The sequence below is a fragment of the Nicotiana tabacum genome, chromosome 23 (genome assembly GCF_000715075.1).
Source record: "Nicotiana tabacum cultivar K326 chromosome 23, ASM71507v2, whole genome shotgun sequence".
Classification (NCBI taxonomy): domain Eukaryota; kingdom Viridiplantae; phylum Streptophyta; class Magnoliopsida; order Solanales; family Solanaceae; genus Nicotiana; species Nicotiana tabacum.
The window spans coordinates 66824252-66850139 of record NC_134102.1 but is presented as its reverse complement, the minus strand read 5'-3'; the positions used below and the strand labels follow the sequence as shown (position 1 = coordinate 66850139).

Genomic DNA, 25888 nt, shown 5'->3' with positions numbered 1-25888 from the left:
TGAAAGCGTTATGAAAATGATCTTAAGATATACATTGGTTTTGAAGTAGAAAACTATTTGAGAGCCTTTGTTTTAGGGCAGCATCACCTTAATCCTTCGAAATAGTTGATTTCCCTTTTTGGAAAGATTAAATCGTGACAATTCTGTTTTTCTCTTTGAAAAGAGGGGTTGTCGCCTTTGTTAAACCTTTGGACTTCAAAAATCTTTAAGGAGAGGGTTAGCGAGGCATAATAAATTGATAATAAGCTCGTGATTAGTAGTTATAGAATTTTTTGCTAACTAAGGCTTCTTTTAAATCTTAAGTTCTTTAATGCTTGCCTTAGTCATTCTATGAATTAAAAGATAAGGATAAATATTCAATCCAATAGATGCTTGTCATATACATAATGAGATATAACAACAGGAAAACAGCAATGAGCAATGACATAGTGCAACTGAAGAATGACAAAATAGTAAGTAAAGAGGTGAAGGGAAAGAAGTGACTCTGGGAGGTTTGGGCACCAAAAGGCAGGCCCAACAGTAACAATAACGAGCGACATGAGCGACAACAGACCCTTGAAACATAGTAGAGCTGGACTTGGGCCTGAGTTCTTAAAGAACTCCAAGCCCAAACCATTTATACATGCCCAAAAAATTAAAAGAGAAGGTCATTAGATAACAATATTGTATACATATCCATATGTAAAATTCTCAAACAAAGACTAAAAGAAATCACTGACAGTGTTTAAATGCTAAGGGAATCACACTAAGCAAAGATTAAAAGAAGAGGTTACTAACAGTACATAAATGCTAAGAGAATCATGCTAATGTGAAGGTTGTGTATAGTGAATGATCCACATTGAATACTTTTCGTTGCCATTAAACACCAAACCCAAAGAGAGTAATAAGTGTCAATGAACTAAAAGCTAAGGAGATAGTTCTACTCAAGGTCGATTCCCCCTTTGAATCCCCCGAAACTTCAAAGTTCTTAAGGGTCTTAAGGCCCAGGACAATGCTTGTGCCGGGGAGAGCAGTCCAACCTAGAGTTAAACTCTACTCCCAAGTACCTTTAACCACTAACGACTAACTCTTCGTTATAGGTTTGAATACCAATGAAGTCATTTAAGTGCAAATCAACTACTATGACATTTCCTATCACAGAAGCCTACTTTCCTTAGCAGAATAACAACGAAATAGACACATAGAAACAGTCCCTATACTTCAACATTAAATGAGTGAAGCACACACATGAACAGGTTTTGAAAATCAGACTTTTAGGTACATATGGCAGTAGCAATACTTATGTTGTTATTGTTGAAAACAACAAAAATCATACACCTCATAGACAAATAAGGCACATAGTTCGGAATTATAACAACTTTAGGATACAGAGACTAATGTTATTATTGCGGATATGAGGGACAGAAGGTATGAATCTCTGGTTGATTTGAAGCCTTGCACGAATTTGTGCAAGGTTTCTTTGCTGGCCATGTCTGTGAGATTGAGAGATTTAGGGAAGTTAGTGATGGCATCGGGTCCTTTAATTTGAGCATGACGACTCGTGATTACCCAAATAATGGAAGGGATCTTGAGAATTGAAAGCTCACCATAAAGTAAGATACGGCGAAGCTTCGATTAGTTCCACTTCCTGATGAAATCGAGATAGATGGGTTCATGTTTCAGAATTACATGCCTCCAATATTGTCCTAAGTTTATTTTCATCATGAGGTTTGGCTCATTAATTGTTAACCTAAAGGATTCAAATTACTTAAGGTAAAAGAGACCTTTACATAGAAGGAAACTAAAGGAGTTGGGAACTTCAGTTAGCCCCGTTTGCATTGCTTCTAGTTTTTAAAGTACAAAAAAGTTGTACTACTTTGGTTTCACTTTAGGAGAAGATTCTAGATTCTTTTCTAAGTGTAAGTACTCAACTTGTCCAGCGTGGATGTTACTTCTCATGTACAATTCTATCATTTTAACAATGATCAAAGACACATTGCTATAAATTATCCTCCAATATTAAAGGGAGAGGCGTCCAATTAGCTTGTTTGTCAGTTACAACAAAATGTGGCTCCATTTGCTTAGTGGATGCGTATGATATTTTAGCTAAATATGTTAAACTATTCTAAACTTAATCACTCTAAAGAAAATTCTAGATCACTCTATTGGTACTTCAAGCCTCATCTTTACGGCTCGCCAAGTCTAAGACGCGACAAAACTTGAAGAAGTGGGCATTTGTAAGCATAAAACATTTAATTGAATTTTCAAAATCCAATTACACGTATCGATCCATTTTCATTTGGGTTAAACATTAATTTTAATTTAATAATTAAATAAGTGCATTTTATTTTCAAGCCCAAGGTCCATTTTATCTTAAGGCCTAGACTTATGCCATGTGTCAAGTGACATGACATGTCTGATCAAATTTAAAGCCAACAAAATAATGCCATATGTTAAAATAATGTGGCAATCCAAATTAAAATTATAGGCGATCAAAGGCTGGTAAGTAACCAAAATGATATATCTTGGCAAATTACATGCAACCTCATTACACAACTTATGTGCTATGTTTGATGACTCACATGTGTTAAACAGAATCAAACAAGAGAGTTCATACGTAACTGGATTGTCTACCACTTACCACTATAAATAAAGGGGTTACATAACTCTCTGTGCGATATTAGAGTTGGAAACAAGCATTCCACAGTTGTTTAAGGCATCCGCAAATATAGAGATCAATCATCAGCTATATAGTTCTTCAACAAGAACGGAGTGGTTAATGGAGTTATTTTCGGAGATTAACCCAAAATGTCGAGGTGCTACCCAATATTCTTGGTGATTCACGAAAGACACTGCTCAAACCCTTGAACTACAGAAAATTTTAGAGAAGAGAATCAAGGGAATAAATAAAATTGTACTCACAAATATATTATTTTTACATATTTTGTTTGTTACAAACTGGTATTTTCAATACTATTGATATATATTGTGTAGTATATTATGATAGTATATTATGATTACTGGCATATTAAATAAAATTCACAATATTCTTGGTATACGGTGTAGTATATGATTACAAGTATTACTATTGACTCATGGTATACAATGATTACTGGCAGCTAAACATTATTCATAATGTTTTTGGTATACTGTGTAGTATACCATAATTATAGTTGAATCATGATATGCTATGATTATTATTGAATCATGGTATGTTGTGATTACTGGTATGTTCAATAGTATTTACAATATTTTTGGTATGTAGTATAGTATACCAAGATTACTGTTGAATCATAATATATATTGTGATTACTATTGAATGAGTGTATACTATAATTATTAGTATGTTAAATGGTACACTATTATTGGTATACTGTAATTACTAGTATATTAAATGGTGTTCACAATATTTTTGGTATACTGTATAGTATATCATGATTACACTTACATCATGAGATAATGTGAGTGATGTTGAGTCATAATATATTGTATTACTAGTATGTTAATGTGATGACCCAAAATATCATCTTTAAATTTAATAAGTAATTCTGTGTTCTAAGACCTCAAAAAGTACTATTTATTATTCCTCGACTTGCATGCGCAGTCCGTACAATTTTTCGGAAAGTTTTTATGTGAAAAATAGATTAAAATAGGAAATAGAGCTTTAAAATTCAAGTGAGTTGACTTTGATCAATGTTTTAAGCAAACGGACTCGGATCAGTATTTTGATAGTTCCAGTAGCTCCGTATCGTGATTTGGGACTTGGACGTATGCCCGGAATTTAATTTGGAGGTCCCTAGCTCAAGTTATGACCATTTAACGGAACTAGCAATTTAAAGGCTAAATGTTCCAAGTTTGACCATGAGGTTGACTTTTTGATATCGGACCGGAATCTGATTCTGGAAATTTGAACAGCTCCGTTAAGTCATTTATGACTTGTGTGCCCAATTTGAAATCATTCCGGATTCATTTAATATATTTTGGCACGAGATTTGCAAATTGAAAGTTTAAAACTCAAAGTTCGAATCAAGGTGTGAATTGTAATTTCAGTGTTGTTTGACATGATTTTAGACACCGAGTCAGTCCGTATTAGGTTACGGGACTTGTTGGTATATTCGAGCGGGGTCCCGAGTATCCCGAGATTGAAACGGATCGAAATCGGAACAAGAATTGGACTTAAACAAAATCTGAAATTTTGAGTTCTGGTGTAATCGCACCTGCGGAATTTTGACCGCAGGTGCAAGCTCGCAGAAGCGAGACATCCATCGCAGATGCGGCCTTCGCAGGTGCAGTCCTTGTGCGCAGAAGCGGACGTTGCAGGTGCGACATTTTATCCGCAGATGCGGAACCTCGCCTGGCAGCCCCTTTTCGCAGATGTGAGCTCGCATGTGCGAGCCCAGGCACCGCAGATGCGAAAATGCAGGGCATAATACATAAAATCGGCTCTTAGCCATTTTTACTCATTTTTGAGTTTTGAGTCTCGGATTTGGGCGATTTCAAGGGAAATTTTTACGACTTTGAATTGGGTAAGTGTTCTTTATCATAAAGTGATTATATTTCACAAATCCATGTCTATATTCATCATTTATTGCGGATTTAGATGGAAGAAATTGGAATTTTTGTAAAACTTTCTAAAAATGAAAAATTTAGATTTGAAGGTCCATTTGATATCGGAATTGGACAAATTTGGTATTGTTGAACTCGTATCGGAACGGGTGTTCGGATTTCATGAGTTTTTCCAGGATTTGAGATGTGGGTCCCACTGCCGAATATTTTAATGAATTTTAGATTATTATCAGGAAAAATTATAAATTAATATAGAATTAATTCCTATGATTAGTATTGAATATATTGAATTGTTTGTGAATAGATTTGAAGCTTTCGGAGGCAAATTTAAAAGGAAAAGTTGTGGTTGAATAATTGATTGGAATTTGCAAAGCGAGGTAAGTGTCGTGGTTAAACTTGACTTGAGGGAATAGAACCCTTAAATTGTTTGTTATGTGAATTGCATGTAAATGACGTATAGGCGAGGTGACGAGTGTCTATACGTCGTCAACTTAATTATTTGCCTGCTTACTTGAAAAATCATAAATTATTTTTAATCATAAATTAATTATTATAATAATTGTTTCTCTCTTATTCCTTGCAAATATAAATTCTTGAAGTCCTGCATTAATTATTACATGCTATTTGAATTATGTGCCTTAATTGTTATTTGACATTTAGCATAATAAATATTAAATTGCCTATTTGCTCCCTGATTTCCATAATAATTTACTATTTGTCATTGTTTGCTTCATAATTAAACCATAATTATTGTATGCTTGTTGTCTTGTAATTTTATATTAATTGTTACATTTATTGGGAAAATTTCCTCTAGAAGAATTGGTAAATGAAAATGTTGGAGGAGCGGGTTGCACGCCGCAACATGATTGATTATAATGAATATATTGGATGATCGGGTTGCACGCCGCAACAGACTTATTAAAAGTTTAAATATTGGAGGATCGGGTTGCACGCCGCAACAGACTTATTAAAAGTCAATATTGGAGGATCGGGTTGCACGCCGCAACAAACTTGTTAAAAAGTTAATATTGGAGGATCGGGTTGCACGCCGCAAACAGAATTGAATATGAATATATTGTGAGAGCGGGTTGCACGCTGCAACAGAATTGAATATGAATATATTGTGAGAGCGGGTTGCACGCTGCAACAGAATTGAGTGTGAATATATGGTAAGAGCGGGTTGCACGCTGCAATAGAATTGATGGAAATGATAATTGGTTATGACTGCTGAGTTGGCTTCAATTATTATAAATGAGTTACCTGAATTATTTCTATTATTGTTGTTGTTACTAATATTGCGAACAGGTTAATGTAAGTGACCCGCCTTAGCCTCGTCACTACTTCGTCGATGTTAGGCTCAACACTTACCAGTGCATGGAGTCGGTTGTACTGATGCTACACTTTGCACTTCTTGTGCAGATTTTGGAGTTGGTCCCAGCGGCGTACCATAGACTTGCTCGAATTTCAGCTACTCGGAGGAGACTTGAGGTATAACTGCATGGCGTCCGCAGTTCTGAAGTCCCCGTCTATTTCACTTTAGTTGTGTGTTTATTTCCAAACATCCTTGCTTTATTCAGACCTTTATTTGTATTTATTCTAGATGCTCGTGCACTTGTGACATCAATTCTGGGATGGTATTTAGACATCGTTATTATTATGGATTATTTCAAAATTGCTTCCGCATTTATTTTCTTGTTATTAATAAATTTAAAATTATTTTAAAAAATGGATAATGTTATTCTAACGTTGGCTTGCCTAGCAAGTGAAATGTTAGGCGTCATCACGGTCCGAAGGTGGCAATTTCGGGTCGTAACAGTTGGTATCAGAGCACTAGGTTACATAGGTCTCATGAGTCACGAGCAAGCTTAGTAGAGTCTGAAGGATCGGTACGGAGACGTCTGTACTTATCTCTCAGAGGCTATGAAGTTTAGGAACAACATCACTTCTTTCTTATTTTGTCGTGTGATTTTATTCTATCATCGATGATTGAACCATTCTACTCTTATTCTCTCACAGATGGTGAGAACGCGTAATACTTCTACCAATGGACAGGGACCAGAACCCCCGGTGGCAACTATGGCCAGGGGTAGAGGTCGAGGCCGAGGTCGTTCTAGAGGCCGAGGTAGAGCTCAGTCCAGAGCTCGAGCAGTTGCACCTGTTGAAGAACCTCAGATAGACCTTCAGGAGTAAGTCCCAGTTTAGAATGTACCAGTTGGACCAGTTCAGGTCCCGGAAGGATTCATAGCCACTCCAGTGCTTCAAGACGCTCTAGTCCGATTGGTGAGTCTTATGGAGGGTGTGACCCAGAATGGTACATTTTCAGTGGAACCACCCGTATCACAGGCTGGGGGAGGAGCACAAACTCCCGCTACTCCCTCCCCTGAGCAGATGGCTCCCCGGAATCAGGCTCCAACAGCCCCGCCAGTTGGGGAAGTTCAGCCAGTTTTTGCGGCCCAGACCGGTGATAGGCCTGCCATGTCTTCGGAGACCTTATTGAGACTGGATAAGTTCACTAAGCTCTTTCCATTTCACTTCAGTGGTACACCTTCTGAGGACCCACAGGATTATCTTGAACGCTGCCATGAGATGCTGCAAAATATGGGTATAGTTGAGACCAATGGAGTTGATTTTGCTGTATTCCAGATGACGGGTTCCTCCTAGAGGTGGTGGAGAGATTACACATTGAACTGACCAGTCGGATCGCCTGCACTTACCTGGGAGCAGTTCTCTCAGCTATTTCTGGAGAAGTTCCTCCCTATCACACTGAGAGAGGAATTCCGCAAGCAATTCGAGCTTCTACAGTAGGGCAGTATGACTGTTACTCAGTATGAGTCCCGTTTTGTGGATTTGGCCTGTCATGCTCTCCTTTTACTACCTACAGAGGGAGAGAGAGTGAGGAGGTTCATTGAGGGACTCACACACCCTATCAGACTTCAGATGGCCAAGGAGACCAGAGGTGAGATTTCTTTTCAGGCGGCTGCTAAGATCGCAAGGAGGATCGAGATGGTTCTTGCACAAGAAAGAGGGCAGAGGTCCGATAAGAGGCCTCGTCAATTTGGTGGTTACAGTGGTACCTTGTCTGGAGGCAGAGGTAATTTTGGTAGGGGTCATCCTCCAGACCGTTTCATTCAGCACTTCATGTATCTCCCGGTGCTTCAGGGAGTCACGGTCTTATTATGCCTTACTCTGGGCAGCCAGTATTCAGTGCACATTCAGCTCCTATCAATGCACCACCACTCCAGAGTTACTACAGTGGTTATCCGGCCCATCTGGGTCAGCTTCAGCTTCAGCTTCAGCAACCACGGCATCAGGATGGGTGTTATGAGTGTGGGAACATTGGTCACATCAGGAAGTATTGCCCTAGATTGGCGAGTAACAGATCTCAGCAAGATTCTCGTGCCATCATACCGGCACCGGTTGCTTCACCGACTGCTCAGCCAACTAGAGTTAGGGGTCAGGCAGTTAGAGGTGGAGGTCAGGCCACTAGAGGTGGAGGTCAGGCCATTAGAGGTGGAGGTCAGACCGTTAGAGGTGGAAGCCAGCCAGTTAGAGGTCGTCCCAGAGATGCAGTTCAGAGTGGTGGGGCCCTGCCCCGATTTTATGCTTTTCCAGCTAGGCCTGAGGCCGAGTCATCTGATGCTGTGATCACAGGTATTATTCCAGTTTTCCATAGAGATGCTTCAGTTCTATTTGATCCAGGATCTACTTATTCCTATGTGTCCTCCTATTTTGCTTCATATTTGGTTGTGCCTTGTGATTCTCTGAGTGCTTTCTGTATGTGTATCTACACCGGTGGGAGACTCTGTTGTAGTAGATCATGTCTATCATTCGTGTGTGGTTACTATTGGTAATCTTGAGACTAGTGTGGATCTTCTACTTCTTGATATGGTAGATTTTGATGTCATCTTGGGTATGGACTGGTTGTCTCCTTATCATACTATATTGGAGTGTCATGCCAAGACAGTGACCCTATCTATGTCGGGGTTACCTCGATTAGAGTGGAAAGGAACTCCTGGCCATTCTGCCAGTAGGGTTATTTCCTATATGAAAGCTCGGCGTATGGTAGAGAAAGGGTGTCTAGTTTATTTGGCTTATATTCGCGATCCCAATGTAGATGTCCCTTCTATGGACTCAGTACCAGTTGTTCGTGAATTTTTAGAAGTATTTCCTGCAGATCTGCCAGGGATGCCACCCGACAGATATATTGACTTCTGTATTGATTTGGCTCAGGGCACTCAGCCCATTTCTATTCCACCATATCGTATGGCCCCGCTAGAGTTGAAAGAATTGAAAGAGCAGTTACAAGACTTGCTTGATCAAGGATTCATTAGACCCAGTGTCTCGCCCTGGGGTGCACCAGTATTATTTGTAAAGAAGAAAGATGGCTCGATACGGATGTGTATAGACTATCGGCAGTTGAACAAGGCCACTATCAAAAACAAATATTCGCTGCCAAGAATTGATGACTTATTTGATTAGCTTCAGGGTGCGAAGGTATTTTCGAAAATTGATTTGAGATCTGGTTACCATCAGTTAAAGATTAGAGCATCTGATGTCCCTAAGACAGCTTTTCGGACTCGGTATGAGCATTACGAGTTCCTAGTGATGTCATTTGGGTTTACAAATGCTCCAGCAGCATTTATGGATTTGATGAATCGGGTGTTCAAGCCTTATTTAGATTCTTTTGTGGTTGTATTCATTGATGATATCTTGATTTACTCCAGCAGTCGAGAGGAGCATGAGCAGCATCTTAGAAGTGTGCTTTACACCTTGAAGAATAATCAGTTATATGCCAAATTTTCAAAATGTGAGTTTTGGTTAGACTCAGTTGCCTTTTTGGGACATGTTGTATATGCAGAAGGCATAAAGGTGGATCCTAAGAAGATTGAGGCTATTCAGAATTGGCCTAGACCTACTTCGGTTATAGAGATCCGGAGTTTCCTAGGTTTGGCAGGTTATTATCGTCGGTTCGTGGAAAGGTTCTCATCTATAGCAAGAACATTGACCAGACTAACCCAGAAGGGTGTTCTATTCAGATGGTCAGACGAGTGTGAGTTGAGCTTTCAGAAGCTCAAGACCGCTTTGACTACGGCGCCAGTATTGGTATTACCCACAGGCTCAGGATCGTATACGGTATATTGTGATGCATCTCACATTGGGCTTGGTTCTGTATTAATGCAAAATGGCAAGGTAATTGCATATGCGTCGCGACAGTTGAAAGTTCACGAGAAGAATTATCATGTTCATGACTTAGAATTGGCAGCCATTGTTCATGCGCTGAAGATTTGGAGGCATTACCTCTACGGTGTCTCGTGTGAGGTATTTACTGATCATCACAGCCTTCAGTATCTGTTCAAACAAAAAGATCTTAATTTGAGGCAAAGAAGATGGATGGAGTTGTTGAAAGACTATGATATCACCATTTTATATCACCCCGGAAAGGCCAATGTGGTGGCGGATGCCTTGAGTAGAAAGGTTGTGAGTATGGGCAGTCTTGCGTATATTCCGGTTGATGAGAGGCCATTATCTGCAGATAATCAGACTTTGGCTAATCAGTTCGTGAGGTTAGATGTTTCAGAACCCAGTCGGGTTCTAGCTTGCACAGTCGCTCGGTCTTCTTTATATGAGCGCATTAGAGAGAGGCAGTATGATGATCCTCATTTACTTGTCCTTAAGGACATGGTGTGGCACGGTGATGCCAAAGAGGTTGCTGTAGGGGAAGATGGTGTTCTACGAATGCAGGGGCGTATTTGTGTGCCTAATGTGGATGGGCTTCGTGAATTAATTCTTGAAGAGGCACACAGTTCCAGGTATTCTATTCATCCAGGTACCGCCAAAATGTATCAAGATTTGCGGCAACATTATTGGTGGAGGAGAATGAAAAAGGATATAGTTGCATACGTAGCTCGGTGTCTGAATTGTCAGTAAGTTAAGTACGAGCATCAGAGGCCTGGTGGTTTGCTTCAGAAGTTAGAAATTCCTGAGTGGAAGGGGGAGCGTATCACTATGGATTTTGTTGTTGGGCTCCCACGGACTCAGAGAAAATTTGACGCAGTTTGGGTCATTATGGACAGGCTGACCAAGTCAGCACATTTTATTCCAGTGGCAGTTACCTATTCTTCAGAAAGGTTAGCTGAAATTTATATTTGTGAGATTGTCCGCCTTCACGGTGTGCCCGTGTCTATTATTTCAGATCGAGGTACGCAGTTTACCTCATATTTCTAGAGGGTTGTACAACATGAGTTAGGCACGCAGGTGGAGTTGAGTACAACATTTCATCCACAGACAGACAGACAGTCAGAGCGCACTATTCAGATATTGGAAGATATGCTCCGCGCTTGTGTTATAGACTTTGGAGGTTCTTGGGATCAATTCTTTCCACTTGCGGAGTTTGCTTATAATAATAGCTACCAGTCAAGCATTCAGATGGCTCCATATGAGGCATTATACGGAAGGCGATGCCGATCGCCAGTTGGTTGGTTTGAACCGGGAGAGGCTCGGTTGTTGGGTACCGATTTGGTACAGGATGCCTTGGATAAGGTAAAGATTATTCAGGATCGACTTCGCATAGCTCAGTCTAGGCAAAAGGGTTATGCCGACCGTAAAGTTTGTGATATTGCATTCATGGTAGGAGAAAGAATATTGCTCCGGATTTCACCTATGAAAGGTGTAATGAGGTTTGGAAAGAAGGGCAAGTTGAGTCCTAGGTATATCGGACCCTTTGAAATTCTTGAAAGGGTGGGTGAAGTAGCCTACAGGCTTGCATTACCACCTAGTTTATCAGTGGTTCATTCGATGTTCCATGTGTCTATGCTCCGGAAATATCATGGTGATCCGTCCCATGTGTTAGATTTCAACTCAGTCCAATTGGACAAAGATTTGACTTACGAGGAGGAGCCGGTGGCTATTCTAGCCCGGCAGGTCCGACAGTTGAGGTCAAAGAGTTATCCTTCAGTTCGGATGCAATGGAGAGGTCAGCCGGTAGAGGCATCTACCTGGGAGTCCGAGTCGGACATGCTGAGTAAATATCCACACCTTTTCTCCAGCTCAGGTACTTTTTCTAACTCTGTTCGAGGACGAACGTTTGTTTTAGAGGTGGAGAATGTGATGACCCAAAATGTCATCTTTAAATTTAATAAGTAATTCTGTGTTCTAAAACCTTGAAAAGTACCATTTTATCATTCTTCGACTTGCGTGCTTAGTCCGTACAATTTTTCGGAAAGTTTTTATGTGAAAAATGGATTAAAATGGGAAATAGAGCTTTAAAATTCAAGTGAGTTGACTTTGGTCAATGTTTTAAGCAAACGGACCTGGATTAGTGTTTTGACAGTTCCGGTAGCTCCGTATCGTGATTTGGGACTTGGGTGTATGTCCGAAATTTAATTTGGAGGTCCCTAGCTCAAGTTATGACCATTTAACGGAACTACCAATTTAAATGCTAAATGTTCCAAGTTTGACCATGGGGTTTACTTTTTCATATCGGAGCCGGAATCCGATTCTGAAAATTTGAACAGCTCCGTTAAGTCTTTTATGACTTGTGTGCCAAATTTGAAGTCATTCCGCATTCATTTAATATGTTTTGGCATGAGATTTGCAAATTGAAAATTTAAAACTCAAAGTTCGAATCAGGGTGTGAATTATAATTTCAGTGTTGTTTGACGTGATTTTAGACCCTGAGTCAGTCCGTATTATATTACGGGAGTTGTTGGTATATTCGAGCGGGGTCCCGAGTACCACGAGAGTGAAACGGATCGAAATCGGAACAAGAATTGGACATAAACAAAATCTGAAATTTTGAGTTCTGGTGTAATCGCACCTGCGGAATTTTGACCGCAGGTGCGAGCTCGCAGAAGCGAGACATCCATCGCAGATGCGACCTTCGCAGGTGCGGCCCTTGTGCGCAGAAGCGGACGTCGCAGGTGCGACATTCTGCCTGCAGATGCGGAACCTCGCCTGGCAGCCCCTTTTCGCAGATGCAAGCTCGCATATGCGAGCCCAGGCACCACAGATGCGAAAATGCTGGGCGGAATACATAAAATCATGTCTTAGCCATTTTTACTCATTTTTGAGTTTTGAGTCTCGGATTTGGGCGATTTCAAGGGGGATTTTCACGACTTTGAACTATGTAAGTGTTCTTTATCATAAAGTGATTATATTTCACAAATCCATGTCTATATTCATCATTTATTTCGGATTTAGATGGAAGAAATTGGATTTTTTGTAAAACTTTCCAAAAATGAAAAATTTAGATTTGAGGGTCCATTTGATATCGAAATTGGACAAATTTGGTATGGTTGAACTCGTATCGGAACGGGTGTTCGGATTTTGTGAGTTTTTCCGGGATTTGAGATGTGGGTCCCACTGCCGAATATTTTTATGAATTTCGGATTATTATCCGGAAATATTATAAATTCATATGTAATTAATTCCTACGATTAGCATTGAATATATTAAATTATTTATGAATAGATTTGAAGCTTTCGGAGGCAAATTTAAAAGAAAAGGCTGTGGTTGAATAATTGATTGAAATTCGCAAAGCGAGGTAAGTGTCGTGGTTAACCTTGACTTGAGGGAATAGAACCCCTAAATTATTTGTTATGTGAATTGCATGTAAACGACGTATAGGCGAGGTGACGAGTGTCTATACATCGTCAACTTAATTGTTTTCCTGCTTACTTGAAAAATCATAAATTATTGTTAATCATAAATTAATTATTATAATAATTGTTTCTCTTATTCTTTGCAAATATAAATTTTTGAAGTCCTGCATTAATTGTTACATGCTATTTGAATTATGTGCCTTAATTGTTATTTGACATTTAGCATAATAAATATTAAATTACCTATTTGCTCCCTGATTTCCATAATAATTTGCTATTTGTCATTGTTTGCTTCATAATTAAACTATAATTATTGTATGCTTGTTGTCTTGTAATTTTATATTAATTGTTACATTTGTTGGGAAAATTTCTTCTATAAGAATTGGTAAATGAAAATGTTGGAGGAGCGGGTTGCACGCCGCAATATGATTGATTATAATGAATATATTGGAGGATCGGGTTGCACACCGCAACAGACTTATTAAAAGTCAATATTGGAGGATCGGGTTGCACGCCGTAACAGACTTATTAAAAGTCAATATTGGAGAATCGGGTTGCACGCCGCAACACAGACTTATTAAAAGTCAAATATTGGAGGATCGGGTTGCACGCCGCAACAGACTTATTAAAGTCAATATTGGAGGATCGGGTTGCACGCCGCAACAAACTTGTTAAAAAGTTAATATTGGAGGATCGGGTTGCACGCCGCAACAGAATTGAATGTGAATATATTGTGAGAGTGGGTTGCACGCTGCAACAGAATTGAATGTGAATATATTGTGAGAGCGGGTTGCACGCTGCAACAGAATTGAGTGTGAATATATGGTAAGAGCGGGTTGCACGCTGCAACAGAATTGATGGAAATGATAATTGGTTATGACTGCTGAGTTGGCTTCAATTATTATAAATAAGTTACCTGAATTATTTCTATTATTGTTGTTGTTACTAATATTGCGAACAGGTTAATGTAAGTGACCCGCCTTAGCCTCGTCACTACTTCGTCGATGTTAGGCTCAGCACTTACTAGTACATGGGGTCGGTTGTACTGATACTATACTTTACACTTCTTGTGCAGATTTTGGAGTTGGTCCCAGCGGCATACCATAGACTTGCTCGGATTTCAGCTACTCGGAGGAGACTTGAGGTATAACTGCATGGCGTCCGCAGTTCTGAAGTCCCCGTCTATTTCACTTTAGCTGTGTGTTTATTTCGAGACATCCTTACTTTATTCAAACCTTTATTTGTATTTATTCTAGAAGCTCGTGCACTTGTGACATCAATTCTGGGATGGTATTTAGACATCGTTATTATTATGGATTATTTCAAAATTGCTTCCGCATTTATTTTCTTGTTATTAATAAATTTAAAATTGTTTTAAAAAAATGGATAATGTTATTCTAACGTTGGCTTGCCTAGCAAGTGAAATGTTAGGCGCCATCACGGTTCAAATGTGAGAATTTCGGGTCGTGACAGTTAAATGGTATACAGAAAATTAAAAGAAAGACTCGACACAAATTATTGATTTAAGAAAGACCTAAAATTTGTTAGAAAATTGTTTTAAAAATGTAATCTACAAATATAAAATAAAAATATAAAATATTTAAAAAGTGATATAGTAACTCTCCATAATTATAGTGGATTATTTGTGTAGAAAGTGTCGCAGTAAATTTTAGGACTCGCTATTTGACTAGAAAGAAAAAATTAAAAAAAATTGAACGGAGGAACTTTATGGAAATAATGCACAAAAAATAAGATTAAATGATGATGATGATGATGATGATGATGATGATGATGAAAGAAAGCAAAAAATAGTGACAAATATTTTGGACGAAGAGGTTTTACTAAATGAATAATATTAAGAAATATAAAAAATACAGTGAAAACCAATAAAATCTAAAAAAGAAAACAATAAAGTAAAAAAGAGTGAGATATTATTACTAGAAAGAACAAAAAAAATAAAAAAAAAAGGAAATAATTAAGAAAATAACGACAAAAAAAGAAAACAAAATTAAAACAAAGTGTAGAAATTTATTAGAAAGAAAAAACCAAAGTGAAAATGCAACAATAAAATGGGGGGAAAAGTATAAAACAAAAAGTGATACGGTATTTCTTGTTAATCATAATCGATAATGATTGTGTAAAAAGTGTCTCAATATAAATTTTTGGACTTGGCTATTTATTAATTGAAAAGAACAAAAGAAAAAGTGAAAGAACGTGATAAAAGTTTTGGACGGAGAAATTTTACTAAAACAATAACAATAAAATAAGATAAAATGATAATGAAAAAGGAAAAAAGTGAAATAGAGTGATATTCATTATCCATAAATAGAACAACTTTTGAGAAATATTTCATGGTCATTACTATTAGTTTTTGAGAGACTTTAGCACATAAGAGAAGTTTGAGAGGGTAGCCACTTTGGGAGGAAAGAGAGAAAATATCGTTCCTTTTCTCCAAAAATTTATGTGCCAACCAGCCAACTTCAAGTCATGTTTCCCAATTTGTTCACCATTAGATTGAACTGAAATGTTGAGTGTATTCCTAATATTTTGGTCTTTAATTTGAACAGTGGAGCTTGAATTTGGAAATCCTTAGCTTTAGATTTTGACTGTGAATATTTGCTCAGTTTCAAGTGATTTCTCTTCTTTCTTAATTAATTTATTATTGTTCTTGTTGCTCCATATTTGAAACTTATTTTGTAACCTATTTGAAGAACTTTTATAATCTTCTTATTGTTATAATGGAGTTTTTAGATCTCTATAATCCCCCGATTTTTACCTTTGGTTTGAAGAGTTTATCATATTAAAATTTGGTATTCTTTAATTTTTTATTTTATTTTTGTGTTTGCCTCTTTTTGACATACGAGTGGTATTAGAGCCAATGGTTTGGAAGGACGAATATGGAGATGACGGAGTGATTATGTGAGGCCTGACTTAGTGCATTTACCCCGCATATGGATAGATTACTACCTTTATCTCGAAGAAGGTAGCCTTTGGGTTTCACTGGCCAAAAAGATACTCGGATGATGTAGCTGACACATAGTTAATCTTCAAATTAGAAAAAAATAAAAGAATTTACTTATAAGACGTTGAATATTCGTAATGGCGTGAAACCTTTTGAAAAATATTATTTGAACCAAAACAAACAATATCACACCATGTTACGTATGTTGGAGCCCGTTTAGACCACCACTACCCACTCAAAGTTAGATCACCACATTAATATAATATAAACATATAAGCCAGATCACCACAATAACATAATATAAACATATAAGCCGAGCAATTCTTCTTGACAATAGAGATAATTTTGAGTTTTCCTTTTAAAAAATAAGATCAATACTCCATGGATAATTAGCAGAAAGTAGAACTTAATAGGGCGGTTGATGAGTCTTCTTTTTGTCTTTTGAAAATAATTTACAACTAATAAGTCCCGGCTGGATTAGATATCATCCAATCCAATACCACAATCACACATTTAATCAGTTTATAAATTTACTTAAGTTGGTATTGTCAATCCTGACGGTACATGTGATTTACTAAAATTTGTCATTTGTAGTTTGTGCATGAACTTTTTTAGGATTACATCTACTTGGTTTTTTCAGATTGAGGAAAAATCATGAACTAAATAAATGTCTCAGTAAAAAGATGTAATCTATCCTTTTATCACTATTTAAATGTGTTTGACTAAAAAGCTTTTATAATCATAACATAAATTTTATGTTTGTTCAAATATTAGTTTAATATCGACATATTCTATAGTATGTTTAGTAATAATTTGTGCCACTGCTTAATAATATGAAGTTTTTTGTCATTAATTATTGTCAATTTAAGTAGAGGATCTACTTGTTTGCTCAACAAACAAAGAGTGATTCCGTAGTGAACTCTAATTACTCACTCGGAAAGAGTCTAAGATTTTGATAATTGAATATTTGGCATTTATGCACTTAAACACTAAGATTTTAAGATGCTTAGATGAAAGCGAGGAAGTGGGAATATACACGGGCCTATTATTGATATTGGCACATACCCTCAAATTTATAACTTTTTTATCAGCCGCGTAATTCATGCATTTTTCTATTAGATTTGGTACTACACTGCGACTATTTCCTATAGTTTAAAACTTATCAAGTTCGGAATTGTTGTGACGACAAGTAAGTAATACTGGAATTGTAAAATCCAAATACATGAAACAATACAAGAACTGTAATGAGAACAGTAATAATGCCAGGGAAAGAAGAAGGATGGGAGATACAGTAAAAGGGAGAGCAGTTAAAAAAAAATAGTTTAAGTATTTGTATGCCAAGATTTGAAATAATTTACGTATGAGGTTCAAAAAACACACGTGGTAAAGAGAAAATGCAACAACATTAGAGCCAAATGGAACAAACAAATACCTAAACACCAACTCATAACTATATTCCCAAATATCTATCTAAGGCCCCGTTTGTCCGAAATTTTCTTTTCTTTTCTTCAAAAATGTATTTATCCATAAAATTTTGCAAGTTTTTTGAAATTTTTAAAAATGAGTTTTAAAAAAAAATATCATTTTCCAAAATTTTTAGAAAATATTTTTTCCTCACAAAACTGCAAAAGTTTTTCAAGTGAAATACATGTTCAAACATAATTTCAAATTCCAAATATCATGTTTCAACTTAACTCTAAAATTATAATTTTTATGTCCAAAAGCCCTAAAACATCATAATGATACAATGCTTCAATATTGATGTGACTAACTACACATTGCGGTGTTGGGTGAGAACTTACTAGTCCCACATATTCTGGCCTTTTCTTCCTGTCTCCTTTTAACCCGCAACGAAAAATTTCGAAATACATGCAATACACTTACACACATAGAAGAAATCTTAAAATGATTCTGTTTACCCTCAAAATCGGATAACAATTAAATTTATAAGTTTTTTTAAGAATACGTGGATTAATTTGATACAAAACGATAAATTGGATTAAAACGAACAAATAGAAATACAGTAAATTCAAACCATACGGGGAAGATGTCTTCAGCCTTAGTGAACTATTTGCCCTCGATCCGGGCTCACAATGGTCAATATTGATGAATGAAAGAAAAGCTTAGAATAACAGTGAAAATAATAGTATCTTGCTTTGGAATGCGTGTTACAACGTACTTAATGAATTGTCAGACCCTCTTTATATAGTAGGGGAATCGTACTCTAAGTATAACTCTATAAAAGGTAAAAAACCATTTTGTTTAATTGATTGTCGGTTCTACATTGATACGTGCCGAGATCCACGCCGTGATATCTGGCCGGTCACGGATATTACGGCCTCCTGTTGGTCGTGCTTGATTGCCCGGCGACGCTCTCCGAAGTCCTTAAGCTTTTAGGTCGATCTCGAATCATGACCCCGATATTATCGAGGGTCGATGGTTGGCCCCCCGTACTCTGACTCGAGGATATCCTTGCTTCAATTCCGATCTTTCGCAATCATATCTCGAGCTCGTTTTACCCTGTTAGAGGCAGGAGTGTATCATGAGCTCGGTTTTTACCCGTACACAAATAGTCCTCTCATTTCTCGGAAAGCAAGCTGATGAGAAACGACATGAGCGTACCGATTCCTTCTTCAATACACCGTGACATAAACGACAAAAAACACAAAACGTCTCGTCATTCATGTCATAATGGCATTAAATACATGTTAGCCACCGGTCGGCTGTCCCTGGAGGCGAAGAGTCACGACACCACTATAAATAACCCCTTTTTTCATTCATTTTTTACTTTACATTAAACCGTCTACCCTCGTACCCTCAGGATTTCACTACTCTCTTTTATATTCTAGCATTTTTAGCTCCGGTATTCGAGATTCCTTTGAAATATTTATTCAACATCCACTCAAGCCAACACATATAAGCCTCCAGTTTTCAACACTTTTCCATCTTCTTCATGTTATCTCTTAGAACAATGGCAAAAATTTCAAAATTTGTCCCGCAAAAGGTTACTTCTGTAACACCCCGAAAAATTTTGATGTACTTAAGCGCGATTAAGAAAATTGATGTGCGCTAATTATATTATTTTGTGTGTAGACAATGACTATTATATGAATGATATCAATTGATCATGATAATATATGTAAGATTTGTATTAATAATAGTTTGTGGTCTAAGAAGATCCCCAAGGCTAAATCAAGTTAAAAGTTTTATGATGGGATACTTCTACCAAACTATAATTACTTAGGAGATGATCTACCTATAAAATTAAATCCCTTTGAGTCTAGTTTCCAACGCTTTAAACCGTTGGTCATTTGGACACTCCTACAAGAAGTTATGACCAAATTACCAAAGGCTGGAAAAATGAGATTTTGCGATCAATTCTGCAATCGCAGAATAATTATGCAATCGCGAAACTGCTTCTGCGACTGCAAAACTGGTCGCAGAATAGACCAGTACAGCCCAGTTTTTGACACCAATTTTGCGGTGCATTTTGCGACCCGCATAGCCATTCTGCGACCGCAGACCTGATTTCGGAGGGTTAATTTTTTTATTTTCATAACCCGACCCCATTTTGATAAATAGGCTTTGGGGCTTATTTTGGGGCAATTATCTGAGGTTGTTTAGACAGAAGTGAGAGTGTTCTAGAGAGAGAAAGTAGATGGAGTATTTTGTTCATCAAGATCTTGCCCAAGCTTTGAAATCCAACAAGAAAATCTCACAAGTTCTACATCTAAGAGGTAAGGTTCCATACCCTAGTTTTCAATTTCGAATTTAGGTAGAAGATGGTTGATTAGGAGTATGATTCTTGGGTATGAGAATATTATTTTTACATGTATATACCAATAAGGTTTGTGGGAAGATTGTTGAGCTCAAATAAGTAAATATTGGGTTGTGGAGTGAAGGAAATCTTTTAGAAGAACCTTATAGTTAAATTTGCACACCTAGTGTTTGATAAAATGCTCAAATGAGCTGAGACCATGAATATCTTCCTAATTATGGTTCAATTTTATTATGTATCAAAATAGATTGGGATTGCTAGAATTTCCGGAACATTATAGTAATTTAAGGAAAGCTCAAAGCGATGTATGTTGGCTAAACTTCCTTCATAGAATTGAATTCAATGATGTTCCCGTAAGCTTCAAGTATGGATGTCTTAAGTTCCTTATTCTATGTTCCGGGTTGTTCCCAATAAATTCGAATGTCCTGAATAAGCCAAGTGTCTGGAATTATGTATTCAAAACATGTTCCGAATATTCTTATCACATTATGTTATCTTTTGGGAATGTGTTCAAGAATGATATGTGTATTAAAATGCTATGTCTTTGAGTGGTGTTTCAAAATAAAGGTTATGATGTCAAATTGTGTGAGAAAACTCAATATGCTTAAGACTCTTAATTGCTCATATGTGTACCTAAAGTCTTGATTGGAAATGTGTTGTTGTTGATAACCTATAAAGATGGTTGGAAGTGAAATAAGTGAATTGGGGATATAAAGTGTGGCCGACATGCCAAGAGTGAAAGTTATACTTGTGGCCAATGGTGCCAATGAAATGAGAAGATGTGAGAAAGATTATGAAATGAGCTTTGATTCAACTATTCTAAAATTGACTTTGAAAATAGAATTGCCTAAAAGCTTATGAACTCAAGTGATGCCCATATGTGGCTGTTTTAGCTAATGCTATGTTTAGTGAGTATTTTCAATGTGTTTTGCATTCTTATATATCCGTGAGTGGAAATTGTGTATTGTCCTTTTTGAGAAAAAGTATTTCAAGAATAAATGATGTGTTACTTGTTTATGATTTTAACTTGTACTTCGACTGCCAATTATTTTACTCCATTTCTTGGAAAGAAATCCATTGTGTTTAAAGTCTTCATTACTAATGAACCTAAAGTTGTGATTTCCGAAATATTGTATATGTTGATATTTATGATGATGATCCATGAAAGGAAAGATATGAAAGTGTAGAATATGAAAAACGGTCATTGTGCCATGAAAGAAGAATCATATGTATGGCCAAGAGAGGCAATGAAACAATAATATTGTAAGTGGTTGAAAGTACGGATTAAGTGATATATGATGTGAAAGGTTATGAGATGTACGTATTTGTACTTTGGTTTCCAATGTGTTATAAGCCCCTACGTTCTTGCGAGTAAAGACTATGATGTTCCTAAATGTTCTAAATTCTCTTAATGTTCTATGATCACCCATGGCAAGTACAAGTAAGTGATAGTATGAACATGAAATGCGGTCGTTGCCTAAATGAGAATTATGAAGTGTTGTATGTCCCAATGGTTTCAACTATAGTTGAATGCTTCTGAAATAATGTATGTAAATGACTTCGATTATTAAGTCCCCAAGAGTCATTAACCTAGATAATGACCTCAAGAGGTCAAGGGAGTGAATAATGTGATGGAAGGGAGATGTCCTTTGTTAAATGATGATGAACCTTAAGAAAAGGAATTGGGCCCATGTGCCATTGAAATCGACTTATTGATTTACCATGCATGTTCTAATGTAATGAGTTGTGTTTCTCCATGATGAGCATGAACATGAAGTATTCCAATGATATGAGTAATTACAACCTTAAATGTAATGACAAACTATGTCGCTTTGAGTTTATATATGGTATTGTGATTAGGATTACACCTCCACCTGCATACATTGAGGTGAGGCGGCAAGGCCGCTTTGCATAGGGATTGTGATATTGTGATACACCTCTACCTGCATACATTAGGGTGAGGCGGCAAGGCCGCTTTGTGTAGAGTTTTGGTATTGTGGAATACACCTTCACCCGCATATATTGAGGTGAGGCGGCATGACCGCTTTGTGTAGAGTTTTTGTATTGTGGAATATACCTCCACCTGTATATATTGGGGTGAGGCGGCATGACCACTTTGTGTAGGGATTGTGGTATTGTGATACACCTCCACCTGCGTATATTGAGGTGAGGCGGTAGGACCGCTTTGTGTAGGGATTGTGGTATTGTGGAATATACCTCCACCCGCATATATTGGGGTGAGGCAGCATGACCGCTTTGTGTTGGAATTGTGGTATTGTGATACACCTCCATCCGCATATATTGGGGTGAGGCGGCAGGGCCGCTTTGTGTTGGGATTGTGGTATTGTGATACACCTCCATCCATATATATTGGGGTGAGGCGGTATGGCCGCTTTGTGTTGGGATTGTGGTATTGTGATACACCTCCATCCGCATATATTGGGGTGAGGCGGTATGGCCGCTTTGTGTTGGGATTGTGGTATTGTGATACACCTCCATCCACATATATTGGGGTGAGGCGGCAGGGCCGCTTTTTGTGAGGGTGGTTATAAAGGTTCCCCGACTTAATATCGATAAATTTGAATGGAAGCTCTTAATAAATTTGCTTGACGTTAACGGCTATCTAAGCCCATTTATTGTTACCATGATTCATCATGTTCATGTTGTATTTTCATGCCCTTGAATAGGTGTATTTGTATCGTGTAAGTGAACATTGTGAACGGTCTATGAGACGCATAGGTGTATAATATGATATGTGAACACTAAGGACGGTCTACGTAATGTGTATGTGTAAAATAAGGGAGGAATGTGCCACTTTCGTTGGCATTGTTTGTACATGTTGATACAATTACATTATATTATGTATTCCACGTATAGTTCATATGGCGCAGTTGATCCTAAAAGAAGGTTAGAATGATGCAAGTATAATAAGACTTGAAATGTGATTTTGTTGGATGTTTTGTAGTTTCTTGATGTACTTTATTTGCCTCTTATTTGAGTTACCATATTTTCATATGTTGTTTTGACTGCCTTACATACGAGTACTATTCCACATGTACTCACATCCCTTTTACCAGGGGCGCTGCATCTTTTAATAGATGCAGGTATACTTCTACAGGATGATATGGACCTTTGATAGGGATCTTCTTCACTACTCAGCTTATGGTAAGCCCGCTAAAGTTCTAGTGGGTATTTGGGTCTAGTTAATTTTATGTATATAGGTATATATTGTCATAGAAGCTCCATGTACACTGTGGGTCATGTAATTAAAGATTTGAGTGTTGTCATGTATTTATGTTCACAGTATTAAGAGTTATTATAGAGCTGTGTAACCACCACGAGAAAGAAAATATGGGCCGTTGAGCCAAATGTATTTAATATGAAAGTCAAGATCTTATTATGTTATGGTAAATCATACATGAGTAATGATGAGAGGTTAATGCAAACTAGGTTTTGCTCGACTGGGTTTACTCGGTTGAGCGCCGGTCGCGCTCCTTGATTTCGAGGCGTGACAACTTCTACCTCCCAAACGACTGCCGGAACCAATGAGACCACTTCTGATATGGTCGACCTCGGGAGATCCGCTACTAATGTGGCCATCGACAAACCAGCTCCCGAATATCCCATGAAGATGTTCATTCCCTGGGGTTCTTCGATTGCCAATGACTTCAAGGTCGAGAAACCTTCCTTGGTGCAGGGTCGGTGCGAAGAGACATCGAGGTATATTTGCTCGATCACCGAAGACGATCTCCCCTTAGTCCGAAAGGACTGTAACAAGGCTGAATAGGACATAGTGGTCCCCGACCCTGAGGAGGCCATTACTACTCATGTTGAGGGGTACCTAAGTGCCTACACTTATCCCTTTACGGTAGGCCCGGTGGATCCGGTCATCATAAACTTATGCAAGAGGTACGAGGTATGTCTCGGCCAAATTCACCCTTCATTATGGAGGATCGTGATCCTCCTCTAAATTTTTGTAAATAAAATCGATTCGTGCACCTTCACCATCGTTCATCTATTCCGTTTATGTAGTCCCAAAATCTTCCAGGGAGACTGATAAAGCTTGTTCGCCGGGCCAGCAAAGCCTCATTTTCAAGTATTGACTAGGACCGGGATCGAGGCTGGCAAGGTCGTTTTGTCCGGGTGAGGACCTCGGATTTGATCCCGGACGAGTTCAGGCCATTCCCCAAGAGGTGGAATGTATCACGTAAGTAAAAACTTTCCTTTGAATGTTGATTCTGTGTTCATCCCTCTTTTTCTCATTGGTATCTGTGGTGGTGCAACTGTTGCCCGAGTCCCAAATGTTGTTCCTTGACTCAAGGAGTGGGTCGAAGGTATTGTCTCACATATGCCCTACTCTGAGCGCTCATGGCGCAAACTCTAGAAGGATCGTTGGAAGGCCCGTTCTCATGGTAAGATTCTTTTCCTGAGTAGGTTGAGTTAGGCTTCTCCTCTTAGCATTACGTTCTTATTATTTTGTCTTTACCTTTCTTTTGCATGTCTGCCTAAGACCATCGAGCTTAGGCCCTCGGTTGGGGACGAGGACTTACCTACCGATTCTTCCGCTTCGGGACAGCCCGGAGCCACAGTAGGGGAGAAGAAAAGAAAAAAGGCCCCGAGTTCACCGAGCTCGGAGAAAAAGAAAACGAGAAGGAGGCTGGTTCATAAGCCAAAGGAAACCTCCAGCTCCTGAGTGCTTGACTCGGAATCACTCCTCCGACTCAGAGACGAGCCCGAGGAGGACGACATCTTCATGTCTAATGTGCCATCTGTCCCTGATGAACGGGTGGTAACCAAGGGGGAAATGACTGAAGCAGATCCCCCTCAAGTTTGCGAGGCTGATGCCGAGGTAAGGGCTAAGGATTTGCGAGATGCCGGTCTTTCCCTGCCCGACGTTATAGATATTTAGGGATCGCCTTCTTTCACGGAATCAATGTTCGATGAAGCCCGGACGACGAAGGAGCGATCCCATGAGGAAGCCCATGGAGTGGATAATCCTTCCGAGGATTTTTTGACAGTATAGACTCATCCGTCCCAGAGGATTTTAACAGGTTGGGTGACTTAGAGGTACCAAGAAAAAGTCCACCTTTAGAGGCTGGCGGGTCGAGCTCGAGCCTTAAATTAACCAATCGGTTCCCTACTCCGAGCACAGATCCTGGACGGAAGCGGACCGTCATTATCACCATTTCGGAGGATGCCCGGATCCTTTCTGCCCCTGTAGGGATAGCCAGTTACCTCCGGTGTTTGGTGACCGAAGAAGACCAAGCCAAAATGAACAAGGTAGATGCGCCATGCTTGTTCAACGAAGCACAACAGGCGCTGAACCGGGTAATTCTTGATAATTCTTGATGATTCTAATATCTCTTGTGATATTTGAACTAATTTTTGATAATTCTAGTATCTCTTCTTCGTATATGCAGGCCTCAGTGCTTCACCACGAAACCTTCCTCTGGTACCAGTATGAGTTAAGCCAACTCAAGGTCGAAGTCAAAGAGCTTGTTGAGAAGAGAGGTATGTATAAGCTTCTCAGCGAACAACGTGAAGGAGAAGTCAAGAGCCTCCGAGCCGAGCTGAACGCGGATCAGAAGGAACATGCCGACCTGTTAGAACAGGTAAAAATCTTTGAAGTTAGTGATGATGATCTAGACATGGTGTCTAACGGTCAGAATCCTCAAGTCCAGCAGAAGATTGATCGGGTCGACCAGCTTCGGGCTGAGATGGATGAAGTCAAGGCCATGGCCGAGGAGTGGAAAGGCAAAATGGACTGATTGGCTTCTGACAAGGAGACTGCCCGGGATCAGTTGGCCTCGGCGGAGGACCAACTTCGATCAGCGAAGGAGAAGGTTGAGATCCGGTCCCGAGAAATTGAAAACCTTCAGTCTTAACTGGGCTCAGCCATTTCCTCCCGGGATACCCTTGTCAAGGAACTTGAAGCAGCCAAGTCAGAGGCGGAAATGACTAGGGCCGACGCTGAAGAGATGGTGGACCAGTACGAAAAAGATG

General features: G+C 38.6%; 1 protein-coding gene across 1 annotated transcript; it reads left to right on the top strand.

Annotated features, from left to right (window-relative positions):
- The first annotated feature begins 1393 nt into the window (after positions 1-1393).
- On the top strand, positions 1394-25653 carry LOC142177195 (uncharacterized). Its single transcript, XM_075245661.1, has 5 exons — positions 1394-1497; positions 8409-8528; positions 8577-8896; positions 9374-9735; positions 25306-25653. The coding sequence occupies exons 1-5, from the start codon at positions 1394-1396 to the stop codon at positions 25651-25653; spliced, it is 1254 nt and encodes a 417-aa protein (XP_075101762.1).
- The last annotated feature ends 235 nt before the right edge of the window (positions 25654-25888 follow it).

Bases quoted from the DNA above. Each gene is read 5' to 3' on its own strand.
- LOC142177195 (XM_075245661.1), top strand. From the start codon at position 1,394: ATGAGGGACAGAAGGTATGAATCTCTGGTTGATTTGAAGCCTTGCACG. The intron at 1,498-8,408 runs GTTAGTGATGGC...TCTTGAGACTAG, and splicing joins AGATTGAGAGATTTAGGGAA to TGTGGATCTTCTACTTCTTG. The intron at 8,897-9,373 runs GTGCACCAGTAT...GGTTAGACTCAG, and splicing joins ACCCAGTGTCTCGCCCTGGG to TTGCCTTTTTGGGACATGTT.